The following is a 12,897-nucleotide window of genomic DNA, read 5'->3' on the forward strand; positions in this document are numbered from 1 at the left end:
GACAGGTGTCAAGTGTCCACAATCATCTGTCATTGTTTGGAGAAAGAGAACTGTCTTGTTTTATGGTTTATAATGCTACTTGTGCCATTGAACTGTAACCAGGCTACCAGTATTATACCTAAGGCAGCGCAGCTGTGAATGCTGCAGTAAGCATTCATTGTGCGTAATAAAGGTTTCATGACACATCATGGATAGGGAATGATCCTGCTGCCCTGATGTACATTTTAGTGGACATCTTCACATCTCTACAAAAATTCTATAATAGTCAAATATTTTAAACATTTTTTGAAATTGCTTGTGTGGAAGCACACATTTGCATTTCTACTTTTATAAAGCAAGTTTCTTTCTGTTCCAAGTTTTTGTTATTCTTTTTCTGTGCACGTCATCTTTATATCCATGTTTCCTCTAATTTCAAATCCAAGTGGTCACTTGAGTTTGAAAGTATGTGGCAAATGTAAGAGTATTTTTTTTTTTATTAATTGGTAACAAGATCTCATTGTTCCACTCTGCCTGGCACCTTTTGTTTAACATTTTTTGCATTTCGTAGATTAACAGTTTCCTAATTCTTGAAAAGTTTTTGACGTTATGTGCAGTAATTCTAAATGTGTAATTTGCAGCTACTTTGGCTTTGCTGGAGTGTCATTATGACTGTGTACTTTTGTTGCAGTTTTTGTTTGACAGAGTGGAGGCGGTGTCTAAGGCTATGATCATTGATTTGGATGCACATCAGGTAATTTCTCACAATCATTTTACATTGAAGTGAAAAATGTCATCTTTTTCTTCCTCCTGTTTTATGAACAGAAGCATGTAATTGACTTGCTGATATAATTACATTGCAAACATTCAAGTCAGAAATGGACTGATAAGAAGCCAAATGATTTGTATTGTCACAAATGGTGTAGATAACTTAAGCATTCTACAATCAGAGTGTAAAGTAAATACTTTCTTATACAGCAGGCTACCTTGTGAATTGATATAAGAAAGAAAGTTTCTCATTGTGCTACTGTTACCGTAAAATCAAATGATTATCCTTTCCCCAACATTGGATTCCCCAAGCCAAAAAGCATTGGTATATTTTGTGCTTCATTTTTCTGGCAGTGACTGTGGTTAGTTGATTACTCACTGGGAGGCATACAGTGGTAGCTTGGATTGACTTGTTGGCGGAGAAATTTGATGGACCTCCAAAGCAGGCACAAAGTCAGCAGATCGCCATTCTGGCTTTGGACCTCATTCAAATGCTAGCAATCAGCAGTTGCAAGCTGCTGGCAACAAAAGGGTATCCTGCTGCAGCTCACTTGTTGTGGAAGGCAGGTAATTGGCTGGCTGTTAGTTGGCTGGCAGATCAGGTCTGTGGTCGGCAGTGGCAATCCAGAAAGTATAGGAGGGGTCAGGAGTTTATTTGTGGAGCCAGGAGGGAATCTCCTGCTTCTCCTAGGCCCATAAAAATAAAAAAAACCACTAAATTACATGACGCTACTTTGCGCTGCCTCCAGCAGTTACTTTAAGTATTGCTGGTGAGGCCACTCAATGTTTGGTACAATTAGGTGGAAAATGCTCAACCTGTTTGTACCTGAACCTAACAACAGAGTTCTACAACCAGGATAGAATGTCAATTTTGCATATTTAAGAAGCTTTATGCCTGTTTCAAGTGGGCAGGCTGCTCCCCCATTTGTAAGCCTGCTTGAGTTGGACATTGTGAATCTGGGACATCAGTGGATTTTCAACTGCTGGCTGCCCATTTTCAGTCATAAATTAGTGGTGAGAGGGGACATGTATTTAATTCTCTCCATTATTCTGAGTGCTGGTATTCAGCACCTCCGCTCTGTACTTTTCCTAGAGAGGGTGGTGAGCTAAGGAACCCACTCTGTAGGGAAAGCAAAATACTGTTGACGCTGGAAATACTTAGCAGATTGGGCAGCATCTGTGAAGAGAGAAATGGTTTCAGGTTGATGATGAAAAGTCATCCTGCCAGATCTGCTGAATATTTTAAACATTTTCTGTTTTTACTCTGTAGCAAGTTGTGCTCCCAAATTACCCTTGTTTTAACCCAAAGTAGGTTGTGGAATAACAGGCTGAGCCATTGCTTCATTTAGATTTTAGTTAACTTTTTTCTTTAATTTAACCAAAGCTCAAATTGCAGCTTTTCAGAATATCAACTATTGTTTATAAAAAGAACATTAAGCAGCAACCCATAATGGGGACTAATGCTGAACTACATAGCTAAATCAGTAATGTATAGGGGAGGTCATACTGAAATTACACATTGATGTGGCCGTGTCTTGAGTACGGTGTACTGCTTTGTTCAAGTATATTCAAAGGGAATGTTCTAGCCTTGGAGGCACTTCGGAGAAAAGTTGCAACAGTGATTCTTAGTTTCATGAGTATTGAACTGGAGAAACTGGAGATTTATTCTTGAAAGCATAAGGCAAATCCAGGACATCTTTTCAAGATGAACCATAGCTTGGGTTGGCATTGATGAAAGAAGAGTTTGGTGAGATGTTGAGAAATGTTCTTATAATTCAATGAGTCATCATTTGAAGGACTGTGGGCATTCAGGATCTAGTTTATTGCTGTCTTTCTTTCCTGTTGGAGGTCCAGGCTAAATTATCTTCCTTATCCTGGGTGTCAGGAAGAGATTTTAATGTATATAATGTTATTGGAAATTATTTTTTAAAAACAGAGGTTTAGTCTGTGTGTGTGTTAATTGGATTAAAGCCAGCTAATCTGGGTGCTTTGATATATAGCAGTTTTGAGGAGTAAACAGAGGTAGAGGGTGCATTTGCATTTTGTTGAATAGAGCATTCTAGAGTGGGAGTGAAATCTTGCACCTAGCTAGAAGACAGCAAACAATGTTTAAGTTGCTAATAAAATTGGTGCTATGAAAGGGATTCAAAGGGCCTGGTGATACAATGAAAATTTACATTCAAAGGGGAAGGCTGGGTATAACAGGGGTTTTGTGTGTACAGGTCAGAGCCATGTAAGATTGAAGCCTGTAAGCCTACAATTATCTGCAAAGGAACCAAATTGAAAGGAACCTCATTTTGAATCCGTAAGGTGAAAATGCTTTGGCCTGGTGTCTGTTTAAGTCTCTTGGTTGTTGTTGCCTTAGTGGAGATTAATTTGGGAATTTGTTAAAAGTTACGATAGCAGTAATTTGTAGCCATATGTACGTGTTCAATTTGTTGTAAAATAATATGTTTCATTTAGTTTAATATATAAACCTCTTGAGACTGGTGGTCTTATTCCTGAATTTAGAGCTGCAACTTAAAACATACCAATTAAAAATATAGATTATGACAGTTGTTTAAAGTTTCTCCCTGGCCTTTTAAATAACTCAGCCTATACAAACTGCTGGGGGCTCTTGATGGGATAAAAATTTATAATTCCTTGATTGGTTTGGAATTGGTGAATCTAAAGGATACAAGTATGTTAAGCAGTTTGAATTCAGGAATTGGTGAGACTGCAAGATGGCTTTGGCAATTGTGAAGACTTGTCTGGGAGTGGAAGATATTACTCTGTGTTGGAAAAAGTAACCAAGGGTAAATTAACAGATTGGCGGATAAATTAAAATTGGGGTTGCCTGCGGGGGCTAGGAAATCAGATCTGATTAAAAGTATAGCACAGCATCTATAGTTGGAAGTGAAGCTTGACACTAGTGAGTCACAGCTCGAGGTAGTGAGACTTCAGTTACAAATGAAGATGCTTGAATTTAAACAAGCAAAGGAACTGAAAAATCTTGAATTTTTAAGGACAGAAAAATGGCTTTTAAAAGGAACAGGTAGAAAGGCAGGAGAGAGAGAGAAAATAGGAACGGGAATTAGAAATTGTGAAGATAGAGAGGGAGGAAAGAGAAAAAGAGCGAGAGAGAATTTCCAACTGAAAATGTTGGCAGTTGAAAAGAGACGCCACCTTGTGAAAAAGGACTTAACTCCAGAGTGGGGAGATGTTTACGTTTGTACAAGCTCTTCCAGAGTCTGAGGAGAAAGATATTGAAGCAGTCTTTATTTAATTTGAGAAGCTAGCTAAGCAGATGAAATGGCCACAGGAAAACTGGACATTATTATTATAGTCTAAGTTAATGTGTAGAGAACGTGAGCTATATGCTTTGCTATCAGAAGAAATCTTGGTGAATTATGATGTGGCGAAAAGGCTATCTTGAGTGCATTTGAATTGGTTCCTAAAGCATACAGGCAGAAATTTAGGAGTTTGAGAAAACAGCCTGGGCAAACTTATATTGAGTTTGAAGGAGTAAAACAAAGCATTTTGACTAGTGAATACGGGTGTTAAAAATAGAGACAATGTATGCAGCTCTTAGGGAAGTAATTCTTTTGGAAGAATTTAAAGATTCAATCCCTTTGGTAGCGAGAACTCCTGTGGGGGAACAGAGGGTTAATGCTGTAAGACAAGCAGCAGGGATAGCTGATGATTTTGAGTTAGTTCATAGAGCTAAATCTTTTTTCAGTCACCCTTTAAAATGAGAAAAGGATAGCAAGTGGGAAGGTGAAAGGAAGTTAGGTAGTCAGGGAAGAGAAGGAGTAGCTGGAAGTTCCCAGGAAGTATTTTCTCAGAATAAAAAGGAAGGTGCTGAAGGTAGAAGTGACATTCGAAAATTGAGGTGTTTTCATTGTAATAAAGTGAGGCACACGAAGTCAGTGTGTTGGAGATTGCTGGAAAAATCTGTTGGAATTATTGGGGTACAGAAAAACTCTGGAAGTAAAAGTACTGTTGGTTCTGAGGTTCAGGCACAGGAGAAACCACTGGTTTGTGTACAGGTGAAATGGAGATTCATTGATAGGTGAAGAAGTGGGAATGTGTTCACAATTTATCCAAGAGAATTCTGAGGAGCAGGTTGCAGAAATGTTTAAAGATTCTGTATGTGAAGGGAAAGTCTTTCCGGGTGTACAGGATGGAGTAGGTAAAGATATTAAAATTTTAAGAGCACAGGGACTAGTCAATCCTTAATGTTGTGGGATAGTGATATTTGTTGTTCGAAGGGAGCATTGCAGGAGCAGGTAATAATAATAAGTGGGGTTCATGGAGATGCTAAATCTATTCCATTGTGGAAGGTAAAACTAAAGAGCAAATGGAGGACAGGTGAAGTTATAGTTGGAAAATATAGGTGGAAAATTGCCCTTTGCAGGAGTTCAGTTTATTCTGGATAATGATATAGCTGGATTGCAAATGTGGGTGATGCCTTTTGTAGTTGAGCAGCCTGTAGAAGTGTTTTCAACAGAGATATTACAGAAGGAACCTCCTGGATTGTTTCCTGATTGTGTTGTAACGAGATCAAAGGCTCATTGGGAAGAACAAGATAAGCAAGAAAGGCAGGCAGTTCAAAGGCAAGGAGAAGATGCTGAAATCCAGTTAGTTGGCACTGTGTTTGATAGCATTGTTCAGGAGGAAAGACTACAGGACAATTCAGCTGAAGTGTTTAACTCAAGGAGGTTAGTGAGGTTACAGAAAAATGATTTGCAATTAAAACAGTTAAATCAGAAAGCTTATTCAGAAACAGAAGCAAAATGCATTCATGTATGTTATTACCTTCAGGGAAATATTTAAATGAGAAAATGGAGGTCGGATCATGTCTCAGAAAATGAAAGCTGGGGAGAGATGCATCAAATTGTTATCCATTAGAAATGAGATTTTGAGGATTTCTCATGAAATTCCAATGGAGGGACATTTAGGAATTAAGAAAATACAGGAAAAGATACACAGGTACTTTTTTGGCCAGGATTGCATAGGGATGTAGTCAAACTCAGTAGAACCTGTTATACATGTCAAATAACAGGAAAACCACAAGCAGTGGTTAAGCCGGTGCCTTTAATCCCAATACCAGCATTTGAAGAACCTTTTACCAGGGTCATGATTGATTGTGTAGGACCCCTCCCTAAGGCTAAAAGTTGAAATCAGTATTTACTGACAATAATGGATGTGTCTTCCAGGTTTCCCGAAGTGATACCTTTTAAGAAATATTACAACTAAGAAGATTGTGGAGGAGTTAATTACATTTTTTTACAAGATATGGTTTTCCTATGGAAATACAATCAGATCAGGGGTCAAATTTCATATCATAACTGGTTAATGAACAGTTTGGGGACAAAACAGTTTAAGTCAACATCTTATCATCTGGAGTCAAAAGGAACTTTAGAAAGATGCATCAAACTTTAATAACTATAATGAGAGCATACTGTTGGGGTTATCCACAGGATTGGGATACAGGAATTCCATTTTTGTTATTTGCTATTAGAGACACTGCTAATGCATCGACTGGTTTTAGCTCTTTTGAACTAGTTTATGATCATGAGGTAAGGGGACCACTGAAATTGATTCATGAGAAATCGGTGGGTCAAAATTCAGAAACTAGTCTCCTAGATTGCGTATCAAATTTCAGGGAAAGTTTGAACAGAGCATGTGAGTTGGCTGGGGAGCATTTAAAGATATCGCAGCAAGTGATGAAAATGAAAGCAGATAAGAAAGCTAAAACTCGCAGTTTTGTTTCTGGAGCAAAAGTACTAGTTTTGTTACCAGTACTAGATGATTTATTAAATTCTAAATTTAATGGGCCTTACAGGATTGAAAAGAAATTGAGTGAAGCAAATAAATTAATAAATACTCCAGATAGGAGAAAGAAGAGAACAAAAAGACGGATTGGTGATGGTGGATGATGAGAAAAAGGTAGAAGTGCAGGACTCTGAAATTGATTTTCCTCTAATCGAATTGGACAATGAGGAAGTGCTTGAAATTTAAATGAAATATTGAGTTACCTTCCAAACAAGTGTCAAAGTGATTTGGAAAAGCTATTGCAAATCACACAAATCTATTTGGGAATAAACTAGGAAAGACACATTTAGCTATACATGATGTCTTGGTACAAGTTTCACCTTTAATAAGGCAACATTTTTGTAAATTAAATCTGGCAAAGTTATCACAAGTGCAGAAAGAAATTGATTTCATTCTTCAAAATGATATCATTGAGTTGAGTTGCAGTAACTGGAGTTTTCCTATTGTACTGGTACCAAAACCGGATGGAACACAAAGACTGTGTGTGGATATCAAAAGGAGAACACAGTGAAAAAAGCGGATTTGTATCCCATACCACGGTTGGAAGCTTGCATTGAGAAAGTGGGACAATCAAAATTATCAAAAAGTTTGACTTGCTAAAAGGATATTGGCAGGGACTGTTGTTGGAGAGAGCAAAGGAGATATCAGTTTTGATAACGCCAAGTGGACTATATCAGTGTAAAGTCATGCCATTTGGTATGAAGAGTGCACCTGCGACATTTCAAAGGCTGACAAAAAAAAGTAATTGCAGGTCTAAGTAATTGTGCTGTTTATATTGATGATCCAATAGTTTTCAGTCAGATGTAGGAGGAGCATTTGCAGCATCCGGAAGAATTATTTACTCGATTACAAGAAGCTAATTTGGTAGTGAACTTGGCTAAAAGTGAATTTGCAAAAATGCAAGTTACGTATCTCGGCTATACCATTGGACATGGTAAGGTAGCTCCAAGTGATGCAAAAGTCAAGGCTATTGTGGATTTCCCAGTGCCTACAACAAAATGAGAAGTTTTGAGATTTCTGGGCATGAGTGGGTTTTACCAGAAATTTGTACCAAATTTTAGCCGAGTGGTTGCTCCGCTGAATGAACTATTAAAAAAGAACAAGAAGTTTCAATGGACACAGGAGTGTCAGGAGTCATTTGATAGTTTGAAAACTGTATTGACTATTACTCCAGTTTTGGCAGTACCCAATTATGTCAAGCAATTCAAGTTGGCCATTGACGCAAGTGACATAGGCATTGGGGGACTGTACTGTTACAAGAAGTTGACACTGGAATTGAAAAATTGATAGGGCATTTTTCACGGAAGCTGAATGTACAGCAGAGAAGGTATTCAATGATCAAAAAAGAGACTGCGGGCACAATTTTCCCATTGGCGACACGTAAGATGACGGGCGGTGACATCAGGCGAGCGTCCTGACCTTACCATGCGTCATTGTGATATTTTGTTGGGCAGGCATGTGATGATATCTGATTGTGCCCACCATTAATTAATTGGCGGTCATCCACTGGCCCGTGGAGCCTGTGCTGGCCCCACCTGGGAGGAAGCTGCCAGTTCCAAAGCTGGCATCTCCCCAGTTGTCGCAGCCTCACTGGATGCAACAGTCACTGGCAGAGGGGCAGAGGAGCCCGCAGAGACGACAGGCAGCTGCTGCGCCGACGTGAGGTCGCTTCGGACCTCCCTGCTCACCGTGGATGGATGGGCACCGAGCTGAGAAACTTGGTGCCCAGACCATCTCCCACACTGGCACTGACCAGCTGAGTTCAATGCCGATGTGATGGTTTGCTGGTCCAAGCGCATCTTCAGGGAGCCCTGATTAGTCTCCTGGAGGAGCCTCTCCAATCTCTCCATGGAGAACGCATGGCCATGAGGCTTATTGCATTGGCAAGAGCCTGCGTAGACTCCTCCACCATGGACACCAAGCCAAGCATCACCTCATGCATCTCCACCAGATGCTCCTGCACACCCGGCCGCATTTCCTGCGTTAGCTGCGTTGCAGACCTCTCCAAAGGCACATCATCAGCCACTAACTGAGCATGTGCCTGGTCCCCTGCAGTCCTCCAACTGCTGGCGCCATGGGCACTCTGTCTCTGCCAGCTCCTCTAGCGACTGTGAAGTGTCCTCACCACTGTACCCTGGGACACTAGCCGATGTTCTAATTCCCACCTAGTATCTGTGCTGGTGCCTGTCTGACAGAGATGTTGTGACACTGATGAGTCCAAGACTTCAGGGCCCCTCAGGTGTGAGAGGGGGCCCCTGTGCCTCCTCCTCCCGGCCCTGCTCCGCTGATGCTGAAAGCAAGAATAAGGACATTGGATCAGTTAATGTGGAGACAATGTCAGTGTGCATCCCTGTCCCCCAGATCATTATGCGCTCATCCTTCTATAAGCAATGGTCAAGCCTTGTTGCAAACTTCAATCTCTGAACATTCAGCACTGTCATGGCTGTTGGGAGAACAATGGTAACCTCACTGCTGGGCAAACAAACCTGCCCGTGGCACCCCAGCCTCACCATCTGTTGATACCAAGGACGTGTGTGTGTATGAAGCCGTCTTTTAGAATTATGACGGTTCATTTTTTGATAGGAAGGGGGATGTCATGCAGAGATATTAATGTATATAATGTTATTTGAATTGTTTTTAATAGAGGTTAGCCTGTGGGTGTGTTAATTGAATTAAAGCCAGCTAGTCTGGGTGCTTTAACGTATAGTAGTTTTGAGATGTGAACAGAGGAGGGTACACTTGCATTTTGTTGATAGAGCATTCCAGAGTGGGAATGAAATCTTGCACCTGGCTAGGAGACAGCAAGCAATGTTTATATTGCTAATAAAATTGGTGCTATGAAAGGGTTTTAAAGAGCCTGGTGATACAATGAAAATTTACATTCAAAGGGGAAGGCTGAGTATAACAGAAACGAGTTTTGTGTGTACAGGTCAGAGGCATGTAAGATCTAAGCCTGTAAGCCTACAACTGTCTGCAAATAAACCAAATTGAATGGAATTTCAGTTTGAATTCATAAGGTGAAAATGCTTTGGCGTCTGTTGAAGTCTGTTGGTCGTTGTTGCTTTAGTGGAGATTAATTTGGGAATTTGCTAAAAGTTATGATAGCAGTAATTTGTAGCCATATGTATGTATTTAATTTGTTGTAAAATAATATATGTTTCATTTAGTTTAATGTATAAACCTCTTGAGACTGGTGATCTTATTCCTGAATTTAGAGCTGCAACTCAAAACATACCAATTGAAAACATAGATTATGACAGTTGTTTAAAGTTTCCCTCTGGGGTTTTAAGTAACTCAGCCTTTATAAACTGCTGTGTTATAACACTGGGAACCAGAGTGTTAGAGCAGATAGTGAGGTGGAGGAGGATAAAGATCAAGCGAGGAATGCATGTATAGACAGAAATCAAGGGTCTGTACGTGATAGAAATGTTCTCAGGTGATCTATTTCGATGCAAGGAGTATTGTTGGAAAAGAAGATGAGCTTAGGGCATGGATTGGCACGTGGGATTACGACATTATTGCTATTAGTGAGACTTGGTTGCAGGTGGGGCAGGACTGGCAGCTCAATGTTCCGGGGTTCCCTTGTTTCCGACGTGATAGAGGGGGAGGGATGAAAGGGGGAGGAGTGGCATTACTAGTCAGGGAAAATATCACAGCTGTGCGTAAGCAGGACAGCCCGGAGGGCTTGTCTACAGAGGCCATATGGGTGGAGCTGAGGAATGGGAAAGGTGTGACCGCACTAATAGGGTTGTATTATAGACCACCCAAAAGTCAGAGAGAATTGGAGGAGCAAATCTGTAAAGAGATAGCAGACCGATGTAAGAAACCGAAAGTTGTGATAGTAGGAGATTTTAACTTTCCACATATTGACTGGGATTCCCATACTGTAAAAGGGTTGGATGGCTTGGAGTTTGTCAAATGTGTTCAGGAAAGTTTTCTAAATCAATATATAGAGGTACCAACGAGAGAGGATGCAATACTTGATATCCTATTAGGGAACCAGACAGGTCAGGTGACAGAAGTATGTGTAGGCGAACATTTTGGGTCCAGTGACCACAATGTCATTATTTTTAAGCTAATTATGGATAAGGATAGGTCTGGTCCTCGAGTTGAGATTCTAAATTGGAGAAAGGCCAATTTTGTGGAAATGAGAAAGGATCTAGGAAGAGTGGATTGGTATAAGTTGTTTTCTGGCAAGGATGTGTTCAGTAAGTGGAAGGCATTCAAAGGCGAAATTTTAAGAGTGCAGAGTTTGCATGTTCCTGTCAGGATTAAAGGCAATGTTAACAGGCATAGGGAACCTTGGTTTTCAACGGATATTGGCGATCTGGTTAAGAAGAAGAGAGAGGTGTATAGCAGGTATAGGCAACAAGAAGCAAATGAGGTACTTGTAGAGTATAGAAAATGTAAGAAAATACTAAAAAAGGAAATCAGGAAGGCAAAAAAGAAGACATGAGGTTGGTTTGGCAGATAATATGAAGGTAAACCTGAAGGGTTTCTACAAGTATATTAAGAGTAAAAGGATAGTAAGGGACACAATGGTCCCCTTGAAGATCAGAGTGGTCGTCTATGTGTGGAGCCCCACGACGTGGGGGAGATCTTAAACAGTTTTTTTGCATCAGTATTTACTCAGGAAACTGGCATAGTGTATAAGGAAGGAAGGGAAACAAGCAGTAGTTTCATGGAACATATAGAGATTAAAGAGGAGGAGGTGCTTGCTGCCTTACAGCGAATAAAGATAGATAAATCCCCCGGGCCTGACATGATATTCCCTCTGACCTTGAGGGAGACTAGTGTAGAAATTGCAGGGGCCCTGGCAGAAATATGTAAAATGTCCTTAGCCACGGGTGAGGTGCCGGAGGATTGGAGGGTAGCTCATGTTGTTCCGTTGTTTAAAAAAGGCTCCAAAAGTAAACCAGGTAATTACAGGCCAGTGAGCCTGACGTCAGTAGTAGGTAAATTATTGGAAGGTGTTCTGAGAGATATACAATTATTTGGACAGCCAAGGGCTGATTAAGGATAGGCAGCATGGCTTTGTGCATGGTAGGTCGTGTTTAACGAACCTTGTAGAGCTTTTTGAGGAAGTTACCAAGAAAGTAGATGAAGGAAAGGCTGTGGATGTTGTCTACATGGACTTTAGTAAGGTCCCATATGGGAGGTTAGTTCAGAAGGTTCCATGGAGAGGTTGTAAACTGGATTCGAAATTGGCTGTGTGGGAGAAGACAGAGAGTGGTAGTGGATGATTGCTTCTCAGACTGGAGGTCTGTGACTAGTGGTGTGCCTCAGGGATCTGTGCTGGGACCATTGTTGTTTGTTGTCTATATCAATGATTTGGATGATAATGTGGTGAATTGGATCAGCAAGTTTGCTGATGACACATTGGAGGTGTTGTGGACAGCGAGGAAGGCTTTCAAAGCTTGCAGAGAGATCTGGACCAACTGGAAAAATGGGCCAGAAAATGACAGATGGAATTTAATATGGAAAAGTGTGAGGTGTTACATTTTGGAAGGAAAAAACCAAGGTAGGACATTCACAGTAAATGGTAGGGCACTGAGGAGTGCGGAGGAACAAAGGGATCTGAGAGTTCAGATGCATAGTTCCCTGAAAGTGGCATCACAGGTAGACAAGGTTGTAAAGAAAGCTTTTGGCATACTGGCCTTCATAAATCAAAGTATTGAGTATAGGAGTTGGGATGTTATGGTGAGGTTGTATAAGATATTGGTGAGACCAACTTTGGAGTATTGTGTGCAGTTCTGGTCGCCTAACTACAGGAAGGATATCAGGAAGATTGAGAGAGTGCAGAGAAGATTTACTAGGATGTTGCCGGGTCTTACGGAGTTGAGTTATAGGGAAAGATTAAACAGGTTAGGACTTTAATCCTTGGAGCGTAGAAGAATGAGGGGAGATATGATAGAAGTTTACAAAATTATGAGGGGTATAGACAGAGTAAATGCGAGTAGGCTCTTTCCACTTAGATTAGGAGAAATAAGCACAAGAGGACATGGCTTTAGGGTGAAAGGGGAAAGGTTTAGGGGGAACTTCTTCACTCAGAGAGTGGTGAGAGTGTGGAACGAGCTACCTTCTGACGTGGTAAATGCAGGCTCACTCTTAAGTTTTAAGAATAAATTAGATAGATACATGGATGGGAGAGGTCTGGAGGGTTATGGACTAGGTGCAGGTCAATGGGACGAATAATATTTTGGCACAGACTAGAAGGGCCGAATGGCCTGTTTTCTGTGCTGTAGTGTTCTATGGGTCTGTGGATTTATTTAAATCTATAATAACTAATTTCCATCTTGAAATTGGGGTGTTGATCTGTATTCAAGAAGCTTTATC

The 12,897-nt window shown here is 40.6% G+C and overlaps 1 protein-coding gene across 1 annotated transcript in view; it reads left to right on the top strand.

Annotated features, from left to right (window-relative positions):
* hdac11 (histone deacetylase 11) overlaps positions 1 to 12,897 on the top strand; it is a 118,145-nt gene that overhangs the window by 69,143 nt on the left and 36,105 nt on the right. Inside the window, exon 8 of the mRNA XM_041191117.1 lies at positions 668 to 730. Coding sequence (XP_041047051.1) covers positions 668 to 730 — 63 coding nt within the window. The remainder of the gene's footprint in view (positions 1 to 667; positions 731 to 12,897) is intronic.

This window comes from Carcharodon carcharias, chromosome 7 (genome assembly GCF_017639515.1).
Source record: "Carcharodon carcharias isolate sCarCar2 chromosome 7, sCarCar2.pri, whole genome shotgun sequence".
Lineage (NCBI taxonomy): Eukaryota > Metazoa > Chordata > Chondrichthyes > Lamniformes > Lamnidae > Carcharodon > Carcharodon carcharias.